The 26,968-nt window shown below is 36.6% G+C and overlaps 1 protein-coding gene across 8 annotated transcripts in view; it reads right to left on the bottom strand.

Moving 5' to 3' along the window:
* RALGAPA1 (Ral GTPase activating protein catalytic subunit alpha 1) overlaps nt 1-26,968 on the bottom strand; it is a 278,214-nt gene that overhangs the window by 122,781 nt on the left and 128,465 nt on the right. For all 8 annotated transcript variants that reach the window (XM_063645883.1, XM_055291510.2, XM_063645884.1 and 5 more), the window contains 8 exons: nt 26,106-26,322; nt 24,938-25,114; nt 19,147-19,299; nt 15,721-15,914; nt 15,381-15,479; nt 13,764-13,919; nt 12,284-12,412; nt 5,556-5,681 (listed from right to left, as the gene is read on the bottom strand). In XM_063645883.1, the coding sequence (XP_063501953.1) occupies nt 5,556-5,681; nt 12,284-12,412; nt 13,764-13,919; nt 15,381-15,479; nt 15,721-15,914; nt 19,147-19,299; nt 24,938-25,114; nt 26,106-26,322 (1,251 nt within the window). The remainder of the gene's footprint in view (nt 1-5,555; nt 5,682-12,283; nt 12,413-13,763; nt 13,920-15,380; nt 15,480-15,720; nt 15,915-19,146; nt 19,300-24,937; nt 25,115-26,105; nt 26,323-26,968) is intronic.

The raw sequence follows: 26,968 nt of genomic DNA, 5'->3' as shown, positions 1-26,968 counted from the left end.
GTCTTTGTTCTCATGTACATACTTTCAAATAAAGAGACCAATATTATTTATAAAAGTAGCTAAATAAATAAGTTTCTGAAATTTATAGCCAAAAGCATATGTTCAAAAAATAACATTTCTTCCTGATTAGAAGAGTGATAAAGGCAGATAATTAAAGTAGAATTAACAGCTCATAGGTATGAAGATTTTTAAAATTTTGAGAAATATCATTAAAAGTCAGAACCAGATAGCTTCACCAGTGAATTCTATAAAACATTTCAAACAGAGAATTTGAGAAGAATCTTTCTCAAACATTTCCAAAATATTGAAGATGAGTGAATACTTCAAAACTCATTTTAAGAGGGCAGCACTACCCTGACATCAAAGTCAGACAAAGGCATTACCAGAAAAAAAAAATTAATTACAGGCCAATATCCTTGATGAATATAGATGCAAAAATCCTCAATAAAATACTAGCAAACCAAATTCATCAGCACATTAAAAAGGTCATACGCCATAATTAAGTAGGATTTATCACGGTGATGTAAGGATGGTTCAACATATACAAAGCAATAAAACTAATACATCATATTAACAGAACAAAGGATAAAAAGCTTATCTCAATAGGTGAAGAAAAAGCACTTAAGTAGAATACATAGCTCAAAGGTATGAATATCCTTTCATAATAAAATATAAATTTTTTTTGCATGAAAAATACGACATCCTTTCATGATAAAAACTCAACAAATGAGGTTGTAACTCAACAAATGAAGTTGTACCTCAACATAACAAGCCCACAGATAACATCATAATCAACAGCGAAAAGCTGAAAGGTTTTACTTTAAGATTACGAACAAGATAAAGACGCCCACTCTCGCCACTTCTATTCAACATAGTATTGGAAGTCCTAGCCAGAGCAATTAGGCAGAAAAAAGAAAAGGCATCCATTCTTTTCTTTTACAACTGTTTCTGTCTACAGATGACATAATCTAATATATAAAAAACCCTACAGACTCCACCAAAAAACTGTTACAACTAATAAAGTCAGTAGAGTAGCAGGAAACAAAACATACAAAAATCAGTTGTGTTTCTACATACTAATAGTGAACTATCTGAAAAAGAAATTAAGAAAATAATCTGATTTAACAATAGCATCGAAAACAACAAAATACTTAGGAATACGTGTAACAAAAGAGGTAAAAGACCTGTATGCGGAAAACTATAAAACACTGATGAAAGAAACAGAAAAAGACAGAAATAAATAGAAACATATCTGTGTCCATAGATTACAGAATTATTAAAATGTCCACACAATCCAAAGCAATCCTACTTCTGGGTATATATATCCAAAGGAAATGAAATTAGCATGTCAAAGAGATAACTGCACTCCTATGTTCATTGCAGAATTATTTACAACAGCCAAGACAAGGAAAAAACCTAAGTGTCCCTTGAAGGACTAATGGATAAAGAAAATGTGACACGCCCACACACATACATGAATACACATACAATAGAATACTACTCAGCCTTTAAAAAGAAGGAAATCTTGTCATTTGTGACAATATGAATCAACCTGGAGGGCATTATGCTATGTGAAATATGCGAGGCACAGAAAGACAAATACTCCATGTTCTCACCTACATGTGGAATATAATAAGTTGAAGTCTTGGAAGCAGAGAGTAGAACGGTAGTTAGCAGGGGCTAGGGAGCGGGTGAAACAGGAAAACAAAGGGTACAAAGTTTCAAATATGCAGGATGACTAAATTCTGGAGACTTAATGTACAGCATGGTGACTACAATTAACAATGACTACAGGTACTAGTACTGTACACTTGAAACCTGCTAAGACAGTAGATCCTGGTTTCTCTTACTCCCCCTCACCAAAAAAAGGTAACCATGTGAGGTGATGGATATGTTATTTGGCTTGATCTTTACCACACTGTATATGTGTATCAAGACATCATATTGTACACCTTAAATACGTGAAATTTTTGTCAATTTTACTGCAATAAAGCTAAGGGAGAAATATTCATCCTTAATAATTTGTAAAATATGACAATGAATTTTGAGACAAGTTAAAATATTAGTTAAAATTATGTAAATGAATAAAATATTCAAAGGGGAGAAAACGAAGAACAAATACAAGGGTAAAATATTGAAGTGGATGTATGTTTAGCAAACAGAGAAAATAAAATTAGTCTATTAAGGAGTCAGAATACTTAGGCAAGAAGTAAATCAAGATAGATTTGTGCAATAAAAGATAAAGAGACATTCAGAAAAGGACAGAAACATCAACAGGGTTAAATATTACAGTGGCTCAGGAGAACAAGAATGCCATTAGATTTGATGATTAAGAATTTTGTTCATTGGTTTAAAAAATCATTCATACATTCATTCAATAAGCATTTGTCAGTCATAATACAATGTAAGTTCCTTAAGTCATATACAATGTAAGTCATATACAATGTAAGTTCCTTAAGTCATATACAATGTAAGTCATATACAATGTAAGTTCCTTAAGTCATATACAATGTAAGTCATATACGATGTAAGTTCCTTAAGTCATATACAGTGTAAGTCATATACAATGTAAGTCATATACAATGTAAGTCATATACAATGTAAGTTCCTTAAGTCATATACAATGTAAGTCATATACAATGTAAGTTCCTTAAGAGGATCAACCTTCAACTCTGTAAACTCAGCACCTAGTCTAATTGACAGGAACTTGAGCTTTCTATGTAATATAGTATGTCTTAAGGGCTGGAGACAAGAAGTTAGCTAAGACACTGTACTTATCCTTAAGAAGTTTACAGTCCAGGGAGAGAGATAGATTTGTAAACAAACAATTAAAATACAGGATCATGTAATATAAAATACGCAGGCAAATCCATAAAGACAGAACATAAATGTGAGCTACCAAGAGTTTGGGGTAGGGAGATGTATACGAGCATTTCTTTGGTGATGACGAAAATGTTCTAATATTGACTGTGATGATGGTTGCACGATTCTGTGACTGTACTAAACATTATTAAATGAGTGAACTGTAAAAACAAAAAAATCAAACGAGGTGATATGTACAAAGTTCTGTGTGAGCAAACAGCTCATCTGAGAAGTCATAAAAGACTTCACAAAGGGGTCTTAGATAAACAGGATTTTGAAAGACAAAGTCAGGAATTATGATTCTATGTGTTTGGGGTGATAAAGAGAGGCAACAAGAGGATAGCAGAATTATACATGACACTTTAGTAGGAGGAAATAGTTTTTCCAAAGCATAGAACCAAGAAACACCATGGCAAGTTCCATATGGCTGTAGTTTAGAGTATATGGAATCTGGTTTTGGTGAAAATGTAAAAATCGAATATGATAACCATGGTGTGTAACTTCCCCTTTAAATCTTCATTTTCTGACTATGAACAATGATTACTTTTTGCTTTCTTCATTATTATTAGAATTGGCCCTAATTTTGGAGATTTTTCATAAAAAAAATTTGTTTTTATCTTCCTTTGGAGATTTGTTGTTGTTTTTAATCACTTCAGCCATTACTGCCTACACAAGGGCCAACAGAGAACAAGGCCACTCTGAAATGCAGATGCGGACAGTATATAGTAGGCAAGGCTAACCCCTAACTCACTCAAAACTGCATTAATAAATTAAAACTACAACTCATCCTTGGCCTTCAAAATCTCCTGAATAAAAGAAACCATAGCTGCTGATGTGCTGATGTACCTTCAGAACAGTAAAAAACAAAACAAAACAAAAAAAGCCATAGCTATTACATCTTTGAAGGGCAAAGGTCAATTTACATAGTTTTTTTGTGTGTCACTGGAAATTTGCATTGATTTTATACATAAGTCAAGTTCACTTGTTTAACAAATGATTTCCTTTTTTGGGAGGAGGGGGTGGGACAAGGTCTTGCTCTGTCACGCAGGCTGGAGTGCAGTGGCACAATCATGGCTCAAGTGATCTTCCCACCTCAGCCTCCCAATAGCTGGGACCACAGGTGTGTGCAACCATGCCCAGCTAATTTTTCATTTTTTGTAGAGACGAGGTCTCCCTATGTTTCCCAGGCTGGTCTTGAACTCCTAGACTCAAGCAATCCTCCCACCTTGGTTAGGATTAAAGGCATGAACCACCATACCCGGCCTAAAAATTGATTTTTGAGCATATACCAGGTGTCAAACAGTATGTTAAGGTACGATGATACAGCAAAAAGACCTTGTGGTATATATCTGTCTAAAGTAGAAGTCAGACATTGAACACCTAATTACAAGTATGATAAACGTAACAAAGAGATATATGGATGCTATAGAAAGTGTATGCAACATTCCTAACATAAACTGGACTTTTTAAAACTTGAGAAAAAGCAAGTTTAAAAAAAAAAAATCTGCTTAGCCCCTGAGGAGCTATGTCTCCTCTCTCTCAACACTTCTAATTCTAGGGACCAATTCAGGTCAAATACAAAGACCATCTGGCAATTACTGTGACAAGCACAACTTCTCAGGACTGTTAAACCCTTGGGAATTTTTTTTTTTTTTTTGAGACGGAGTCTCGCTCTGTCACCCAGGCTGGAGTGCAGTGGCGCAATCTCGGCTCACTGCAAGCTCCACCTCCCAGGTTCACACCATTCTCCTGCCTCAGTCTCCTGAGTAGCTGGGACTACACGCGCCTGCCACCATGCCCGGCTAATTTTTTTTGTATTTTTAGTAGAGATGGGGTTTCACCGTGTTAGCCAGGATGGTCTCAATCTCCTGACCTTGTGATCCGCCCGCCTTGGCCTCCCAAAGTGCTGGGATTACAGGTGTGAGCCACTGCGTCTGGCTGGGAATTTATAATACATAGGCATTCAGTTAAGTAAGGACAGGTCTCAGTAAGAGACAGGTCTTAACTTATTGATGGAATTATTTATCAACAGGCACCTTGCTGGGCTCAGAGCACTGACTGCTCTCCTACCAGAAAAAATTTTAAAGACTTATAAACAACAAGGGTCATCTGGCATGTCTTCTCCTAACTGGACACAATTATCTTTTTTTTTAAGGATTAATATCTGTTGTAAGTTCCAGTGGCAACTGTATAGCCACATTTATTTTGCACCATCTACCGTTCAAGCCCCTTAATGCCTCAGGTACATGGGATCTCCATCCCAACTCCATAGTTTCCTAGAGCAGTACAGAGTTTTCCATTTCTATGTTTGACTCATCACGCTGAGAAACTGGGAGAAGGAGAGAGTCTAATATGCAGGTTTACTTTACCATCTCAATCTCAGAAGCTTTACATTAGTAGCATAGCATCTGGCTCGTGGGGTTATTTCAATAAATGTTCAGTGAGTGAATGAATCCTAACAGGTAGACATGTGAGTAGGTTCAATAACAAGAAAAAGGTTCTAAAGCAGTTTTAAACACAAAAAAGGATATGCTCCAAATGAACATTCAAGCCTTTGTGTCTGGAGGATATGGCTAATATTATTTAACAATTGTGTGGATTTCAAAAAGAAAAGAAAGAATACAAATTTTATTGCATATACTTTATGATTATAAAATCATTTAAGTGCTAAAAATTAGCATCTCATTTCTTACCTTAACATCTGTAAACTGAGACACAGCAACATCAGGAATGTTGGGATGAAGAGAAGGCAGTTCACAATATAAGTTGGGAAAGCAAACCAAAGATCCCAGAAGAACTTGTGCTTCTACTCTTGGTGCCTATGTATCACATTTTTAAAAAGTTTAAAAATATACTAGTGTTATGAAATTATCGGAAAAGTTGCTTTGTTATCCAACTACATTAGACAGGGAAGTGATACATAAAACAAAATTTAAAAAGGAAAGGGAAAACACAAAAAGATTTAAGTTTCCATTTATACTTTCCACATAAACTACTGTTACTGTTAATAAATGCAATAAACAAGTAGCAGAGCTTTCCTCAAATCAGCCACAGTCAATAAGACTGTAAAAACAAACATACCTTATCTACAAGCATCAATTCACCCTAATAATAAGTAAAAATATAAATAATTTTAAAGGTAACTCACACATTGTGACATATTGTTCTAATAAGCTGATGACTTAATTTCACTAGATTATATTTATTACCAAGGATGAATAAAGAAGAAAAAGCATTAACTATATGAAAGAGGAACCAATCTAGATGGTTTTTATGATATTATGCACATAAGAAAAGCATTGCCTATACCACTTACTAGAAGCAACATTAGAATTTGTCTGGACTGCCGATGAAGGTAACTTTTCATCTTTTTTCCTTAGCTGTATTTAGCCATTTCTGAAGTATCAACACTGAACATTTCTTTTTTCTCTTCTGCCTTCTTACATGCCCACCAAACATCAACATCCTGCTACTAATATATTGTTTTATTTACTAAAACATCTGCAAATTGATTTATATGTTTAATAATACCTAACAAAAATGCTAAGCACAAATCTATTAGAAATATAATACTTCTATTCACATAAATTAAGAACCAATCTCCAAGAGGATTTCCACATCTGAATAAATACTATAATAGAGGCAATGGTGTAATACTCTATTATACGATTTTCAACAAAACAACTCATTTCCAGATTTAAAAACAATGTGGATTTAAAGATACAAGGCAGCAGTATAAAAGGGCAGAGTGAACTCACATCTACCGTTCCAATTTAAAATAAAAGTTATCGTATAAAAATGAAACTGATCTTAAAAATCAGTATTTAATGAAAGAGATTAGCTGAGAGTTTTTCTGTATAGGTAGATGACGTAACTGGGAATATTCAGGTATGTGGACATAATGGGGGCAGACCTGGAATGTGATCATAATTAAGAAAGACAAAACCAAATCAATTATTCTATTATCTGCTTAAGGAGGTGGGGGGCAGACGGCATTAACAGAAGGGAGATGATATGAATGAAATCTGAAATAAGAATACAAAGAGCAAGAATTGGACTAGGTGTTTCCTCCTTTTTTTTTTTTTCTTGAGAAGGAGTTTCACTCTGTCGTGCAGGCTGGAGTACAGTGGCACGATCTCAGCTCACTGCAACCTCCACCTCCCAGGTTCAAACGATCCTCCCATCTCTCCCATCTCAGACTCCTGAGTAGCTGGGATTACAGGTGCATGCCACCACTACCAGAAAAAATTTTAAAGACTTATAAACAACAAGGGTCATCTGGCATGTCTGCTCCTAACTGGACACAATTATCCTTTTTTTTTAAGGATTAATATCTGTGGTAGGTTCCACTGGCAACTGTATAGTCACATTTATTTTGCACCATCTATTGTTCAAGCCCCTTAATGCCTCAGGTACATGGGATTTCTATCCCAACTTCGTCGTTAATTTTTGTATTTGTAGTAGAGATGGAGTTTCACCATGTTGGCCAGGCTGGTCTCAAACTCCTGACCTCAAGTGATCTGCCTGTGTCAACCTCCCAAAGTGCTGGGATCACAGGCGTGAGCCACCAAGCCCAGCCTGGACTGGGTATTTCCAACACCATCAGAGGAAATGACTTGTTTTAACCTTATTGTGGAGATACATTAGGCTTGATTCTTGCAATGATTTGGTTTCCTATGCAGCCTTTCTCAACAGGTATCCCTCATATGAACCAGAGAATGCAAAAAATGACTATATTCTACATTTTCTCAAGGATGTTACGTAATGCATAGCATTAGATACATGAGAGAAATTAGTCATTTCAAATGGATTAGTTACATAAAATAGATGCCTTATGACATTAGGGCTTAATTCTCTTGCAGAATCTTGAAAAAAGCTGCAGGAAATGTGCTGACTAGTCATCTGGAACACCCCATTGAACAGTAATATTTTTCACAGTAAATTAATAAAAAATGACATTGGTTTATATATTAGCATCTTCTGAATTCTATCAACTTTTGCTATTATCCAAGAGATTTATAGTCTATATACTCGGATTATACTATAACCCTGTGACTTGTTTACCATCTCTAGTTTGTCTTCCATTAATTTACTCCGAGATTAATACTTATTTAATGTTCCCAAAGGATGGATTCAATCACCTCTCTCACCACTTTAAAAAAACTTAACTCTGGCCAGGCGCGGTGGCTCATGCTGGTAATTCCAGCACTTTGGGAGGCTGAGGCGGGCGGATCACGAGATCAACAGATCAAGACCACCCTGGCCAACCTGGTGAAACCCCAACTCTAGTAAAAATACAAAAATTAACTAGGCATGGTGGCGCGCCTGTAGTCCCAGCTACCCAGGAGGCTGAGGCAGGAGAATCGCTTGAACCTGGGAGGCCGAAGTTACAGTGAGCCGAGATCGTGCCACTGCACTCCAGTCTAGCGACAGAGCGAGACTCCATCTCAAACAACAACAACAACAAAACTTAACTGTTTATCTAATATAGCATTATAATCTGATTCCTGGCATTCAAGGCCTTTCCAAAATGTAGTCTAAAGCAGTGCTTCTCAATCTTTAATGATTTTGCCACTTACTTGTCATCTAGTTAAAATGCAGATTCTGATTCAGTAAATAGGTCTGGGATGGGGTCTGAGATTCTGCATTACTAATAAGCACCCAGATCGGGCCAAATGTTTCTGGTGTGCAGATTACACTTTGGGTAGCAAAGATCTAAAGTACCTTTCTAAGGGGACCTTCATACACTGTTGGTGGGAATGTAAATTAGTATAGCTGCTATGGAGAACAGTAAGGAGGTTCCTCGAAAAATCAAAAATACAACTTCCATATGATCCAGCAATTCCACAATTGGGTATATATACAAAAGAAAGGAAATCAAGACATCAAAAAGATACCTGCACTCCTGTGTTTACCACACACTATTCACAACAGCCAAGACATGGACTCAACCTACGTGTCCATCAACAATGAATGGATAAAGAAAATGTGGTACTTATACACAATGAAACATTAGCCATGAAAAAGAACAAAACCCTGTCATTTGCAGCAACATGGGTAGAACTGGAGAACATTATGTTAACTGAAATAAACCAAGCACAGAAAGACAAATGCCACATGTTCTCTTTCATATGTGGGAGCTAAAGTGGATTTCATGAAGATAAAGAGAATAGATTGGTGGTTACCAGAGGCCCGGAAGCGGGGAAAGGAAGAAAGAAGGGGGAGAAAAATAATACAAATGTATTTAAAATGTAAGGCTGGGCGTGGTGGCTCACGCCTGTAATCCTAGGACTTTGGGAGGCTGAGGTGGGCAGATCACCTAAGGTCAGGAGTTCGAGACCAGCTTGCCCAAAATGGTGAAACCTCATGTCTACCAAAAATATAAAAATTAGCCTGGCGTGGTGGCACGGGCCTGTAGCCCCAGCAAAAGAATCACTTGAACCTGGGAGGTAGAGATTGCAGTGAGCCAAGATCGCATTACTGCACTCCAGTCCGAGTGACAGAGACAGACTTTGTCTCAAAAAAAAAAAAAAAAAGTGTACATTAAAAAATGATAGTTCAGGTGCTCATGACTGTAATCCCAGCACCTTATAAGGCCAAGGCAGGGAGGATTACTTGAGCCCAGGAATTCAAGACCAGCCTGGGCAACATGGTGAGACCATGTTTCTACAAAAAGTTAAAAACAGTACCAGGCATGCCTGGGACTCTAGGTGTGTGCCTATAGTCTCAGCTACTTGGGATCTGATGTGGGAGGATTGCTTAAGCCCAGGAGGTAAAGGCTGCAGTGAGTCTCAATTCTCCAATCTGTGCTACAGAGCAAGACCCTGATATCTCAAAAACAAAACAAAACAAAACAAAATAAAAATTGAAATGATAAAAATGGTAAATTAGATATGTATATTTTATCTCAATGATTTTTTTAAAATAAAGTACCTTTCGATTCTTTTTGCCTATTACACTCTTACAGATTAACTAGCTCCTAAAGAAAATGGATTATTTGTCATTCCTTGAATACATTCTCACTCATGCCTGTTTACCTCCACCTGGAATACTGTCCCTCATCTCCATTTTTACTTAAACAAACACTACTAATCTTTCAGGGACATATTTATATAATTTTCCATGAAACCTCCATGATATCCCTAAACAAATAAGAGCTCTCCATTCTCTGAATCACCAAATAATTTTAACAAACTCTTATATTGCACATATAACATGTCACATAGTGTTCCAACCATGTTACAAATCCTTATAAAATAATCCTATGAGGCAGGTTATCTTTATTTCTTTATTTTTTACTTTTTTTTGAGACAGAGTTTCGCTCTTGTTGCCCAAGCTGGAGTGCAATGGTGCGATCTCGGCTCACCGCAAACTCCACCTCCTGGGTTCAAGCGATTCTCCTGTGTCAGCCTCCCGAGTAGCTGGGATTACAGGCATGTGCCACCAAGCCCAGCTAATTTTGTATTTTTAGTAGAGACAGGGTTTCTCCATGTTGGTCAGACTAGTCTTGAACTCCCGACCTCAGGTGATCCACCCACCTCGGCCTCCCAAAGTGCTGGGATTACAGGCGTGAACCACCATGCCTGGCCATCTTTATTTTATAGATGAAGAAACTGAGACACAGAGACATTCAGTAACTTGACCAAGGTCACACAGCTAATAAGTGGCAGAGCCAGGATTTGAACCCAAGCAGGTCAGCTTTAGACAATGCTTTTAACTACTATGCTGTGCTCCTCCTATTGGTACCTATATGATGCCCTACATTCTGTAGTTGTCAATATACTTCTCCATATCCCCAGCAGTAGGCATTATGTTGCTTGAGCACAAAGTATTATCCAGTTTATTCTATATCCCTCTGTATTCCACCTACAAAAACATTCTGTACACAAGGGGAGGGGGAAGTTTAATAACCACAAAAGGGCTCAGTACAATGTTGAGTATGTACTAGGTGCTAAATGAACACATATTCAATAACTGACCAAGCATGGTGCTATGCTAGGCTGCAGAGATACCAAGATGAGTAAGACATGATTACTGTTCTCAGGGAACTGGAAAAACAGGGTTATACAGCTATAAATACCACTGCTGCTTTGTCTGTTTACACTAGGTGACTGTATCCATTTTCATGGCTTTAAATATCATCTATAAGCTAATGTTGCCCAGCTTTTATTTTCAGTCCTGACATGTCCCTTGAGTATATGCAATTATTCTTTTGACATCTTCCTCATGGATGTCTAATACGCATCTTACTAGGCCCCAAATAGAACTCCTTCTATTCACTATTGATCTTTCACTCTTGCAGCTGAACAATGAAATAAGGTATGTTAAACTGCTCTTCAAGTTATACAGTACTAGACAAGTGTGTTTTCCCACAAAACCCTTAGTTTTTTCCAGTAGACTTCCAGTTAATTATTTTTCCTTTACACTTTGCTCCAGAGTGATCCTTCCAAAATATGAATTTGATCATGTCACTCCTTGCTTAAAATCCTTCAATGGTTACTCATTCCTTCCTTAGGCTTCTATCTAACATTTTCAGCATTATTGCCTTCCTCTCTAGCTAACCTCTGACACTTATGGATGAACACATTCCATTTATACTTATTTACATAGCATTGTCTCACAGTTCCACGACCGTATGAAAAAATCTTCACATGCAATTTGAGAGTTTACTCCTGGCTGGGCGCGGTGGTTCACGCCTGTAATCCCAGCACTTTGGGAGGCTGAGGCGGGCGGATCACAAGGTCAGGAGTTCGAGACCAGCCTGACCAACATGGTGAAACCCCATCACTACTAAAAATAGAAAAATTAGCTGGGTGTGGTGGTGCCTGCCTATAATCCCAGCTATTGAAGAGGCTGAGGCAGGAGAATCACTTGAACCTGCGAGGCGGAGGCTGCAGTGAGCCAAGATCGCATCACTGCATTCCAGTCTGGGCGACAGAGTAAGACTTCCACCTCAAAAAAAAAAAAAGAGAGAGAGAGAGAGAGTTTGCTCCTAGGACATATGTCCTTCTATGGTGGCTGCCTTACCAAGTTTCTTTTTTTTTATTTTTAAATATATAATTGTTAAAGACAATATATATTCAGGGTGTACAACATGATGATTTGATACACACATACACTGTGTAATGACTCACCATTGTTTCTTACCTCTTGCTATAGCCCATTGCTCTTTCTTTGCTTTCTTCCCTCCGTTTCTTTAGATTTTCTCAACTTTAAATCCTGTTTTGCTTATCAGATTTTACTGATTTTAGTGCTTTCTTATATTTCAGATTTCTTGCTTACTTTTTTTAATGTAGGAGAAGCAATCAATTCCAATTAAATTGCAAAATTTCCTGATTATCAGCTTGTTATGTTTTATCAACTTTGTTAGTTGAATCCTGGCTAAAGTTTGTTATATGATAAGGAACAGGAAATGACTTACATTGAGAAAAGCTGAAGACGCCACTCTACCAGCTGCTACAATAAAATCCATAATAAGCATTGTGGCACCAGGCAAACCAAGCGAAAAAAATTGAGGTGAGCAGTGTTTGATGATTGTATTGACAATATCCTTAGAATAAGGAAAGAAGGAAAAAAGAATATCACATATGTAATCTTGAGTATCAGATAATCAGTATCATTAAAAATAGATAACATATGAAATAACAAAAAAGGTAATTACTGTACATTGGCTAATTGGAAAGACTAATTTCAATTCTTCCAAATAATCCATGCTTAATATTATATTCTATCAATGGAAAGTAAACCGAAAATACATTCATTTAACTGGCATAAATAACAGCATTTTTTTCACACTGGAGATTAAGGAAGGCTCTTTGCTTCAGAAGGTTAAAAGTACAAGGCCCATACAACGTAAAACTAAACTGCATAGCAGTTTTCTCCTGTCACCTAGTTGTTTCTGTGCAATAACTCTCATTTCTGAATCCACATGACCTGTTACGTGACAACTGGAAAGATTCTCTTTTTAAAATAAACTGAAGTCCTTTAATGATAGGTATCTAGCCTCAGAAATCTAGACCTAGGCACTTTTAAGGGAATGTTCCTAACTTCATTATTCATTTACTTTGCCTTTGGAATTTACTATGAGGATACAGTGTATTCAGTTGTATTATTCAGTACAACTTATCTTAAACAAAAGCTCTCTTTTTCTAGTAATTAAGAGAGTCATTTTACTTGAGACATGTTTACAAGGTAGCACACTAATTTTAAATTAATGCAAAAATTTTACATTTTTCAGAAAGAGATATTATCATCTTTTAATATTAACATACTCTCTAAATGACCTAGAGTTCATCATATTAGGATAAACATATTTACATTATTCTGACTTGCAACCTCCTACACTTTTTAGTTTATGACCAATATCAAGACTCCCAAAGTAATTCTAAGGTTATATTTATGACTATTTAATGATTATAACTCATATAATTATCAAATCAATGTAACTGTCACTATGCCAATATAATTGACAGTAATAAGAAAATGTCATGTGCTGATTCTTAGATTGAAAAAAACCTGACTGTTGCATAACTAGATAAACAAATCCATATGCCTCAAGTATCAGTCACAAAATGCCTAAGAGTAGGTACATTAGAATATTAAAGAAAAGTGTCAGCCTAAGCAAATGATGGTTTAATTGCTTCAAAAATTGAACTGGTTGTACAACATTAAAGATGGAGAACTACTCAAGTCAATCCTCTACCTACAATAATAGCTTGATTTTCAACCATGTTTTAAGAACAAATAAGGTCATAAAATTGAAGTAAATTGTATATAAATCACTAAATAAGGGGGAGAGTTTAACTTCTAGACCTTAAAAAGCAAGAGTTAAACAGAATCAAGAATCAAAGATAATATGACATAAACTACTTCTTAGATTATATATATATATATTTAGTTACCTGGTCAATATGAAGTAATCCACAATGCATTATATTGTAGAAATGTGTTAAAAAATCTCTATTTGGAGAAACATCTTGTCTTCTTTTCATTGTATTACAAATAAGTTTATATGCATGTAATTTACCTTGTTTATATTTATCAGTCAACATGGTTGCCTAAAATTAAAAGATCAGTTTTAATGTTCAAAAAGAAATACTATTTGCTAAATAGCAAGCAACTGAATATAGGAAACAACGTATATAATCTCATTTATTTCCATGTTGGCCCAATTTCTCTTTTTTTTTTTTTTTGAGACGGAGTCTCACTCTTTCGCCCAGGCTGGAGTGCAGTGGTGCGATCTTGGCTCCCTGCAAGCTCCGCCTCCCGGTTTCACGCCATTCTCCTGCCTCAGCCTCCCGAGTAGCTGGGACTACAGGCGCCCGGCTAATTTTTTGTATTTTTAGTAGAGACGGGGTTTCACCGTGTTAACCAGGTTGGTCTTGATCTCCTGAACTCGTGATCCGCCCACCTCAGCCTCCCAAAGTGCTCGGATTACAGGCGTGAGCCACCGTGCCCGGCCATCCAATTTCTTTAATGAACTAAAAATCAGGATTACTGAAATTATCATCATCCAAAATGATACAACGTAGGTATAACCATAAACTGTTCCACTTAGGAAAATGTACCAAACATATCAATACTTAAAATAATTAAATCTTTTGGCTGGGCACAGTGGCTTAAGCCTGTAATCCCAGCACTTTGGAAGGCCAAGGCAGAAGGGTCTCTCGAGGCCAGGAGTTTGAGACCAGTCTGGGCAACATAGAGAGACTCTGTCTTTACAAAAAAATAAAAAATTAGCCAGGCATGGTGGCACACGCCTGTAGTAGTCCCAGCTACTTGGAAGGCTGAGGTGGGAGGATTGCTTGAGCCCAGGAGTTCAAGGCTGCAGTGAGCTGTGATCATGCTACTGCACTCCAGACTGGGCGACAGAGCAAGAACCTGTCTTTTAAAAAACAAACAAAAAATAATTAAAAAAATTTTTTTTGAGATGGAGTTTTGCTCTCGTCACACAGGCTGGAGTGCAATGGCGCCATCTCAGCTCACTGCAACCTCCGCCTCCTGGGTTCAAGCGATTCTCTTGCCTCAGCCTCCCGAGTAGCCAGGATTACAGGTGCCCACCACCATGCCCAGCTAATTTTTTGTATTTTTAGTAGAGACGGAGTTTCACCATGTTGGCCAGCCTGGTCTCAAACTCCTGACCTCATGTGATCCACCCGGCTCAGCCTCCCAAACTGCTGCGATTACAGGCGTGAGTCACCTCACCCGGTCACAACTTTTAATACACAGCATATTCTGGCATATTCTGTAATGCAACTCAAAGTTTATACTTCAGTTAAATACAATACAGACATAATTCTCTATATTCACTTTTGTTTTATGAAATAATCAAAAGCAATAAATCCTGAGTAATTTTAGCATGTTCATTCTCTTCTCTATATAATGCCTAATGACTTCCTAAGGATACTGGTTAAAAACTAAGTGCTCTAGAAGTCTATATAATAGCCAAAATCTCTATAAAATTTTTAAGATTTACTAAATGAAACATTTTAAACTAATATTTTATATATTAAGCTTACCTTAAAAAGCCAAGGTGTAAGAATTCTCAGTGGAGGAATTAAAACTGGTGGAGAAGGGGAGGTCAGGTTATCAGTTGAAATGCCGAGGTTATCTCTAATCTGTAATTTTCAAATAAAAAGCAACAAACCTGTGAAAACTGTTATCTCTTCCAGTTTACCTTAAACTGAAGTTCAAATCCAGTTTCTACACTTATTATTTAATTACAATTAAGTGACTTAACCATGCTGGGTACCAGTTTATCTATAGTCAAAAAGGGTGTCACAAATGTTTTCTAAGGCTTCTTCTATTTTTAAATATTTTTATTTTCTTCTCCACTTATATCCTCTATTTCTTTTTTACCTTAGCTAGATTCTGCCAAAGTTCACAGAGGTAATCAAAAACTTGAGCATGTATTTCAGGATCCATGATTGAATTTACATCTCCCAAAATGCCTAGCATTCTTCGCCACATTACAGTAGCAACATCAGCATGCCATCCAGTCAGAGTACCTCCTGCCATCACACTACAACATTCTGATGGAAATTCACTAATTTCTATAGAAAAAAAAAAATATAGTGTCAGCCATTTTTCAGTGAACTGAACATAAAACCCCCCAAGAAACCAAGCTAAATTAACAATCTTAAATATCTACAGAAACGAATAAAAGAAATGTCAACATACATTATTTTTTCCTGATAAGGTCAAAACCTCACTTATTATTATGAGAAAATAATAAGGAATTATTGTAAGTATTATGTTAACTAGTTATTCAATACTGATTCTATGTAACTACTACTCACTTTGCAGATAAATTTCTATCTATTCCAGATAGAGAAATCTGTTTGATAAAAACATTAAATTTATAAGCACATACTCTCACTGTTATCTAATAGCTACTTCAGGTTATATCATCAAATTAATGGAAAACCTCAGGCTAAAGGCAGATGGTGTAGGAAGGCTTCCTAAGCGTTTTCTTTGTAGCTACCTCCCAGACCAGCATTAAGAGTTAGCATAATGGCATGAAAAATAAACTTTTTTTTTTTTTTGAGATGGACTCTTGCACCCTCTCCCAGGCTGGAGTGCAATGGCGGGATCTTGACTCACTGCAACCTCTGCCTGCTGGGTTCACGCAATTCTCCTGCCTCAGCCTCCCAAGTAGCTGGGATTACAGGCGCACACCACCACATCTGGCTAGTTTTTTTGTATTTTTAGTTGAAACAGAGTTTCACTATGTTGGCCAGACTGGTCTCGAACTCCTGACCTCATGATCCACCCACCTTGGCCTCCCAAAGTATTGGGATTACAGGCGTGAGCCACCACACCCGACCAAAAACTAAACATTTTAACTAAAATTTAAACATAATCAAAATTACCATAATTGTTATTTTGCCTACTAATACTGGCAAGATTATAAGAAACATAGGTAACCTTAGTTCTAGTCTCTTTCTGCTACTAATTATGTGTTATAAAGGTTATGTAATAACCTCTCTAAGGATACATGTCCTAATCTGTAAAATAGATGGTTTTGCTAGATATCATTATAGGTTGCCTCCAGCTTTTAAAAAAAATCCATTATTCTACTCAATGTATATAATGGAAAAGGCTATAGAAAATAATTAAAAAGTCAATAAAGATATCTATGCATCTAAAGAACTTTGGGAACTAAAAATTTTGTAGACTGAAAGAACCATAAAGTTATGATTTCTCATGCTTGAAAACATTCCAACATATTGAGAATTTATAATCACTTCTTAGTACATGTACATTCTTTAGTCCTAATGGTTAACTTTTTTCTCTTTACATATAAAGTACATAACTGGCTGTATTATTAAAAAGGTACTAGTCTTTCTCCATTACAAAAAAAAAAACAGGTTTCTTGTGTAAAGCCACTAAAACAAACAAAACACACTGAAGTGTTAACCATTATTGCTAATGCCTCCCTACTCCAGAGCACCTTCAAAATACAATGATAAATCAACTGATTTGCCTGTACCTTATCCTTTTCAAAGCTAACAAAATTTTAAATGATTAAAAAGCAAGCAACAATGTGTGGTCTTTGATTAAATTCTTTTTTTTTTTTTTTTTTTTTTGAGACAGTCTCACTCTGTCACCCAGGTTGGAGTACAGTGGCACGACCTCAGTTCACTGCAACCTCCGCCTCCCAGGTTCAAGTAATTTTCCTGCCTCAGCCTACCGAGCAGCTGGGATGACAGGCGTGTGCCACCATGATCGGCTAATTTTTGTATTTTTAGTACAGACAGGGTTTCACCATGTTGACCAGACTGGTCTCGAACTCTGGACCTCAGGTGATCCACCTGCCTTGGCCTCCTGAAGTGCTGGGATGACAGGCGTGAGCCACGGTGCCCGGCCTGATTAAATTCTTTACTGGATTGCTGATGGTGTGGGGTAGCTATAGAGGGCATTACTGGGACAACTGAGGACTTATGACTATAGACATAACAGCAATGTATCTATGCTAAGTATCATGAATGTGGCCATTATATTGTGGTTATGCAGAAAACATACACTTATTATTAGGACATATCCACTGACTTGTTTAGGTCTGAAGGATCTGATATTTGCAATTTCCTCTAACACGCTTCAGCAAAAATAAAAGGTTCGGGGGACATGTGGGAAGGGCAGGCTATTTTGTGCATATATGTGCTGTGTGTAAATATAGACAAAGTGGCAAAATATTAATTGATGAATTTATATAAAAGGTTTACGTGTATTCATTTTACTAGCCTTGAAACGCTTCTATAACTGAAGTTTTTTTCCAAATGTTGGGGAAACAACTGTAAACAAATAACTGCAGATCAAAGGAGAAAAAGAAAAGGTCAGAAATAAACCACAAATCAGAAAATTAGGGCTATATAATTACAAGGCAATTGCATGTTAACGAATGGGTCCCTTGGGCCGGGTGTGGTGGCTCACACCCGTAATCTTGGGAGGCCAAGGCAGGCGGGTCACTTGAGCTCAGGAGCTTAAGACCAGCCTGGGCAACATGGTGAAACCTCGCCTCTACAGACAATTTTAAAATAAACGGGCCTCTTAAAAAAAGTTCAGAAGTTATATAGTTTTAAATTTCTTCCTTTCGTCAGAGAATAAATGTGCTACCTTACCAATGAAAACTAGCTTTTTATTCATTGTAAATATCTCATTAACTGTGTCTTTGACCAATTTATCCATATTTGCAAAATGTCTGATGTTTGTTACATCATACAAAATCTAGCAAAAATAACTTTAAAAAAAAACCTGGCAGTTACTTAGGTTTCCCAAGTCACTTTTTAACATTTACTTGAAAATATTCATTTGGACCTCTACTTTTAAATTAAATTTAGTTGACAAATTTGCTGAATCAAAATTAAAAAAATGATTTGATTAACTGTTTCACTGAAAGCTTGATTAACAAGTGATAATGTTACTACGTTCTCCTGTGAGTTACTAGGTTCTTCAGGTATAAAACTAAGAATAAGGATGCCAAATTACGTATTTCCTGTTTTAGGAAACACTACCAATATCAATAAATGATAATACAATACTTGAAAATAATGCAATAACTAATTTGAGGACTCTAATCAACTATAATAAAATGAATAAAACTCAGAAAACAAATATCTTTAAGAACAAGAAGAAAAGTTATATTAACAAATTTCCAAAGGACTTAGAAAAGTCCAAAATATTTACACTAATCATATATAATCAAATGTAAGATGCCTTATTTATGATCTCCTGACACTGACGCCCTAAAAGAAAAAAGGTAAATATCTAATTTTGAAATATTGCCTAGATCATCTGGTGTCTGAAGAACAGAGTGGTGGAGCTTCTCATCGAGCTGCAGATCCTTCTGTTCCATGTGATCTATATTCAGCGTAGAAGGGGAAGGCGTCTGCGACCTGGAGCCCAGAGGTGAATGGACTGGGGAAGCACTTTCTGAACCTGTAAATATAATTTCATAAAATTACCATAAAGAGTATTCAATATCCTACCTAAGATGTAATGCTTAATACCCTAAATAAAACAAATTTTAAACACCAAAAGATAAAACCAGTTACAAACTGGCCAGGGAGGTCAAGAAAATCATAATCTTGTACAAGCTTTTATATCTAGGAGTCTCATCTCATGTCTACCATGGGACTATTAATAGTATAGAATCAAAACTGGAGGTACCAAATGGCAGGAGCCATTAGTGAAACTAAGAATATCTACTCCCATTTCTGGCCCAGCTATAGAAACTCTAGTACCTACTGCCATTCTATTTCACTTAAATCAGACTTGGGGCAATTTAAGAACTGAGGCACTTGCTCACTGCTGCTCTATATGCAACTATCAATGCTTGGTTTACAGTGGTCCCCAGCCTTCACTCTCTCTCACATCCTGACTTGCCCCTCCCAATCCATTCTCCATAAGGCAGCAAAAAGATCTAAAAATCTAATTTGATCCTGTCACTTCCTCATTTAAAATCCTTCAGTGGCCCCTCACTGGCCTCAGCATAAGCCCTAACTTCCTAGTATGGTTCTCAAGTCTCTCTGTAACTTTCTTGCCTCTCCACAACCCACCTAGAACTTTTATGTCTAGTCTTAGAAAGTAAACTACTTGTATTTATTAGAGTATTATTGTATCATACCTCTGGCTTTTTCCTTTGCATGGAGCCCTAATCCTCTTTTCGGCCTGGTTAACTCCTATTTATTTTCCAGGTCTCTGCTTCCTTGAGAAGCCTACTCCTGATCCTGCCAAGTATGATTACAGAGTCTCTGCTAGATGCTCTCACTGAACCCTGCACCTCTCTATTATACCACTTATCACACTGACTTGAAACTGCCCCTTCAATTGTAAATATTCCCCAGTACAGTATAAACTTTGTAAGAACAGGAATTCTGTTATATACTGTAGTAGTGCTAGTGCCTGGTATAGTACCTGGTACATAGCAGGTACTTTTGTTAACTTAAATAAAGTACAGCACAAATTAATGCTGTATTGAACAACTAGTGGTGGTTATAATATAGTGCTGCTAGTACCAAGCAAGTTGTTAAAGCAGTAGGTCTTTTTATTTTAAGCTTCTTTGTAGCAGAAAAATATCAATATTCTGAACTCAGTACCTGTAAACCTCTGCCCTCATTACCTCTTTCTACACAGTAAAGCAAAAAACCAATATAAATCAAATACATACAGATGCTCCTTGACTTATGATGGGGTTACACCCCAAGAAACTCATTGTAAATTGAAAATATGGTAAGTCAAAATTGCACCTAATACACCTAATCAACTGAACATCATAGCTTAGCCTAGCCTACCCTAAACATGCTCAGAACACTTAAATTAGCTTACAGTTGGGCAAAATCATCCAACGCAAAGCCTGTTTTGTAAGAAAGTATTGACTATCTCATGTAATTTAATGACTACTGTACTGAAAGTGAAAAACAGAATGGTTGTATGAGTACTTGAAGTATGGTTTCTACTGAATGAGAATTGCTTTCACACCACTGTAAAGTTGAAAAATTGTAAGCTGTTAATTACAGTAAGTCAAGGATGATCTACATTTATATTATTTTAATTCTATAGAAGTGCAATTCCACATACCATACAGGCGTTTTTTTTAAGTAGTAGCACAGTAAGTGCCTTAAAAAGTACATATAGAACTGGATTATGTTATCAGGTGTTATCACAATAATCATATAATCATATGATAATCATATATCAAATGAGTAATCATATGACTCTATCTAGGCTCAATTATGTTACACAGTAGGTGAAAAGTTTCCTTTCATTTGAGATTTGGAGTAAATTCATATGGCACAAAAATCATATGTTAAAGGACAGTTACAGAAACTTAAGTATTCTGTATCTTAGGACAAACACATACTGGTGAAAGCATAATGAAAATTATAACCTTAATGTTTACCAAAAACTTTTAAGTACATGCCAAAGAGACATCAGCCTTTGGTCAAATGCTTTGAAATATAAACCTCATTATCTCCATATATTGTTTTGATCCATAAAAATCAAATTCATTTTTAAGAACTAGATTTTATTTTATTATTATTATTTTTTCTGAGATGGAGTCTCACTCTGTTGCCCAGGGTGGAATGCAGCGGCATGATCTTGGCTCACTGCAACCTCCGCCTCCTGGGTTCAAGCAATTCTCCTGCCTCAGCCTCCCAAGTAGCTCGGATTACAGGTGTACACCACCATGCCCAGCTAATTTTTTGTATTTTAGTAGAGAAGGAGGTTTCACTGTGTTGGCCAGGCTGGTCTCGAACTCCTGACCTCAGGTGATTCAACTGCCTTGGCCTCCCAAAGTACTGGGATTACAGGCATGAGCCACCACACCAGGCCAAGAACTAAGATTTTAAATATTTTTATATTAGCTATCACAAAATCACCAGAGAATCACTACTGCCTTTAATTTTATTTATTTGTTTATTTTTTGCCTTTTTGTTTTTGTCTGAGACAGAGTCTCGCTTTGTCCCCCAGGCTGGAGTGCAGTGGTGCAATCTCGGCTCACTGCAAGCTCCGCCTCCCGGGTTCACACCATTCTCCTGCCTCAGCCTCCCGAGTAGCTGGGACTACAGGTGCCCACCACCACGCCCGGCTAATTTTTTGTATTTTTAGTAGAGACGGGGTTTCACTGTGTTAGCCAGGATGGTCTTGAGCTCCTGACCTCGTGATCCGCTCGACTCGGCCTTCCAAAGTGCTGGGATTACAGGCGTGAGCAACCACGCCCAGCCTATTTTATTTTTAAAAATCTATAATGGCTCACTTAAGAGGCTTTTTCCTCTTAAACGGTTTTTTTAAAGCAATAAAACTATTCCTGTAATGATATTCATGACCTAAAAAGAAGTTATCTAATTTTCATTCTTGTTTCCTATACCAGATTTCCTTCGCAGTTTCTGAAAACTTTTATGTTATAGGAAAATAGATGATTTCAGGACTACTAACATCCCTTTCATAAAGTACTACTGCATTAGTAGTATGATAATGTATGCAAACTTCACTCTTGCAAAATACTGTACTGAATCACTTATATATTGTGTATATGGAGTTTTATCTTTGTTGAATTTTATGTCTTTTAAACAGAAACAAATACAACTGCTTTAGTTTCTTAAACACCTCTGTGCTATTACTAATGGTACTGATTAAGATTAGAATGCCTAATAAAACTTCCCAGGAGAGACCTAAAAATAGTCACTACATAGAGTAAATATAGGTTACATAAATATTAAAAGTTCTTAGAAGTTAAATTATCCAGAAAACATAAAGGCAAAAGACCTAAAACAGGTTCTCCATATATATCATTTTATTTTTAGAACTTTTGTTTGGAACTTTATTTTTGATAACTACAGAGAATTAAGAAATAAAAAATGTCTTTTTCTTTTATATATGGAAATCTTTTGGAAACACAACAGTCTGATTAATAGCTTAAAGTTTTGATAGTACTAAAATTTGTTTTATAGAACATAAAGCCTACATTTTTTTAAAACACACCCACCTTTAAGTATACAGTTATTTGAAAAATGGCAGCTGTACATGGTCTTGTAACCAACATCACAATCAAAATATAAAACAGTTCCATCACCATAAAAAATTTTCTTATGCCCATCTGTAGTCGATCCCCTCAACTGACACCTATCCTTCCCAAGTAAGTGGTGATTTACTTTGTCACTAGTTTTTTCTTTTTTAGAATGTTATACACATAGAATAATAAAGTATAATTATGGAGTCTTTTGTATTTGACTTCCTTCATTTCGCACATTTTCAAGATTCACTTATGTTTTTGCATATATTAATATTTAATTTTTTTTATTACTGAGTATTATTTCAGTGAATATTCAATGAATGAATATACTACAATTTATCCACTCACCAATTGATGGACATTTGGTTTGTTTTCAATTTTTAACTACTGTGAATAAAGCTGCCATGATCTTTTGCGTACTACTGTCCAAGGAAAATATATACCTAAAAATGGTGACATAATAAATGTATGTTTAACTTTAAAAGTTACTGCCATATTTTCCCAGAGTGACTTGATCATTTCACATTCTCACTAGCAATGTATGCGATTCTACTTGCTCCACACTCATTTCAACACTTTGGATTGTCAGTGTGTGGTTTTTTTTTTTTTTTTTGAGACGGAGTCTCACTCTGTCGCCCAGGCTGGAGTGCAGTGGCGTGATCTTGGCTCACTGCAAGCTCTGCCTCCCGGGTTCATGCCATTCTCCTGCCTCAGCCTCCCGAGTAGCTTGGGACTATAGGCGCCCACCACCATGCCTGGCTAATTTTTGTTTTTTGTATTTTTAGTAGAGATGGGGTTTCACCCTGTTAGCCAGGATGGTCTCGATCTCCTGACCTTGTGATCCGCCACACCCGGCCGTCAGTGTTTTTAACTTGAACAATTTCAGTATGTGTAGTAGGATCTCACTGTGGTTTTTATTTGCATTCCCTGGTTACTATCAATGTTAAGTATCTTTTCATTTACATTTAAGAACAACTAAAGTAAGAGGTATTCATTATAAAATAAGAATTTTCTCTAGTATTCCACTTTGAGTAATTTAAATCCTATAATGATGGAACTGTAGCTCTAACCCAGTTGGTTCCCACTCTCCACTAGGGCCACATTCTGCAATGGGGCTGCTAAAGTTCTTGCCATCTGGGAAAAAAGGAGGCAGGATATGAAAACAGAGAATGGATTTCTAACTTTTAGAATTCCCCTGGCTCAAATTTCCTCTGTCTGGGTTGGCTGAGGAAATATGCTTGACTAGTTTAGAGATGCAGAAATCACTGCACCAGTCTTCCAAGTTCCAGCCAACCACAAGATGCAAAATCACCCCATGGATAATTAAACTGGAGTGGATAACCACTCATCAAGGGGCAAACTGTAGCCGGAACCACAGTGAGGGTGGATTATAGAGTGGAATCCCCAAGAACTATGGGCTACTAGCTGCTCAGGCTCATTCTAATCACTTCACTAACATTGCAGTAATGTGACTCTACATTTAACATGATTGAAGACCCCACTTATCACATTAGGATTGGGTTTGACTACATGTAAAAAGTTTCCAGAAAGCACAAACTACTATCTAAACACAGAATATTAGTATATTGACAAACAGGCCTTCTATTAAGCAGTGTGCTTTATATTTTCTATAATAAATACTTTGCTAAAGAAATCATAAAAATCTAGGCTAACTCTGAATGACAAAGAGTCCACTACTTTTAACTTTTCTATTTATTTTAAAAATCACTCCAACTATCTCGCGTTCTCTGTATACATATACATCTATTAAGTTCCCATTAAAAATTTTTTTAATCATGCAGAAAATGTTCTAGTGCATATATATACACAAAATATTGCGTAAAATACTACAAGTTCACAGAGTCCTCTGAAGCTTAACCCAGTGGACCTCAAGTCAAGAAACTAATGTCTTTTCTCCCCTTCATTGTTACATAAAGACGAATGAAAAAAGTAATACTTAAATAGTAATAAGTAACACTTAAAATCTCTCAAAATTTTAATCAAATTCTTTGGAGGTTTAAAAAATACATTTAAGAAACACATTCCCATGAATAACTTTACCAGTAATAGTTGCAACTTCAGCAGAGAAAGCTTGCTGATTAAGACTGCTTGTTTCAGAATCTATATGAAGAGTAGTTAGACTAGCCACTTCCTGCTCTTCAGCACTCTGATGATGGCCAGAACCTGAATCCACATCAGCAGAGGATGTAACCCCAGCGTCAGCTCCAAAGCCAAAATCTATAGGAAGAAGAAATGTTATTATATGAGTCCAATTACAAAGTAAAAATATTTACGAGAGCTAAATCAGCAAAATGATCAAACAGAAACATTCCCTGTACATCTATTCTGTTTACATATCACTCAGACGAGTGTAAATCATCTTAATACTCTGAAGATCGTAAGTAGATCCGGATAGGGTACAAGCCATGAAGGGAGGAAACATGTAATTCTCCCATGCATATCTCGGCTCTTCACAAACTTAGTTCCCAAGGTTTTGACTTCTTTTTTAAAAATGTGGTGCCCTTCACTGACTGTCAAGTGCAATATAGAATTATAGCTGAATAACTAAGTGTTAACAATACAGCACCAAATAATATTACTGATATTATTGTAACAAGGAGCAATTATTCAAAGGAAGTTCTCGGTACTGTAGCATTGAACATAATCCAAATATTTGGTTCTCAAATATGAGTGTGTGAAACAGTGGCAACTCATAATCATGACTGTCTTTTTAGTAACAGGTCTATCCTAAATTATTTTCCTTTCTACAGTTTTGGTCTTAAAAATGTCACTTATTTTAAGAAGGGATCACATTTTTTGTTTTTTAAATGTGATTTTAGCAAAATAAAGTAGCCTCAACTTAAGGTGTTAACTTAAATGTTAATTTAGCAAAATAAAGTAGCTTCAATTTAAGGTGATTCCCTAAAACTTCCTTTGAAATTTCACTGAAAATTGAAATAAAAATAAGTGGGGCCAAGAATGACGCCTTGCACCTGTAATCCCAGCTACTCGGAAGGCTGAGGCAGGAGGACTGCTTCAGGTCAGGAGTTCAAGACTAGCCCAGACAACACAGCAAGACCAAATCTCTAATTTTTTTTTTTTTTCTAACGTGGGAGCCACTGCCTAAGTAACACTGGAGAGGAAGGTGATGGCTACATAATCCGTAAGTCAGTCTTGAACAGAAGACAATCAACATAAAACATAGTATTCAAATAGAAAAGATACTTGCTGTCAAATTTTCGGCCATCATATTGGAAAGCGCTGAAAGAATCCGAATGACTATCTGAGCTGATAAGATCACTGCTCCCTGCACTGGCAGGAGAAGTCCATTCTGAGGGCACACCTGGGTCATCAATAGGGCGCATCTGGTTCTGCTTGTTTAGAATATCAGGGAGGTCTTTGGGAATTTCCAGGCTGCCTGGACTACTTCCTCTTCTTGTCATAGTCTAAACGTTCAAGAAATATTTTACCATTAAAAAAAGTATTTATTCTCTTTAACCATCTGAAACCTTTAATTTCCAAACCATCACAATAAATGCTGATATTTAGAGGCTGAAGTAGGAGTGGAGAACACACTCACCAAACAATCTATGTAACTGAATGGAGCTACAGCCTGACCTATTGTTGGTCTGCCTGAAGACCCAAATATCACATGATGCTGGGCCTGTGACTCTTAAGCCTCAGTAGGATCCATGCAGTGAATATAAATTAAAACAGCAGAAAGAGTATTTAAGTGGAAAAAAAGCAGCAAATAAAAAAGACAGTGGGAGAATGGAAAGAATGACAGCAAAGATGTCATTCAATGATTTTTATCCACTCAAGGGAAAAAAGTAAGCCTAAAAAAAAAGGGGGCGGGGTATATAATGGAGTTATAGAGAAGTCAAACCCAAATGAAATATGATAATTTAAAAAAAGCAATTCCAGGTCAGGCGCAGTAGCTCACTCTGGTAATCCCAGCACTTTGGGAGGCTGAGGTGGGCAGATCACCTGAGGTCAGAAGTTCGAGACTGATCTGGCCAACATGGTGAAACTCTGTCTCTACTAAAAATAGAAAAATTATCCAGGCATGGTGGCGTGCTCCTGTAATCCTAG

This window comes from Symphalangus syndactylus, chromosome 9 (assembly GCF_028878055.3).
Source record: "Symphalangus syndactylus isolate Jambi chromosome 9, NHGRI_mSymSyn1-v2.1_pri, whole genome shotgun sequence".
Classification (NCBI taxonomy): Eukaryota; Metazoa; Chordata; class Mammalia; order Primates; family Hylobatidae; genus Symphalangus; species Symphalangus syndactylus.
This window is presented reverse-complemented; position numbering and strand designations above follow the sequence as displayed.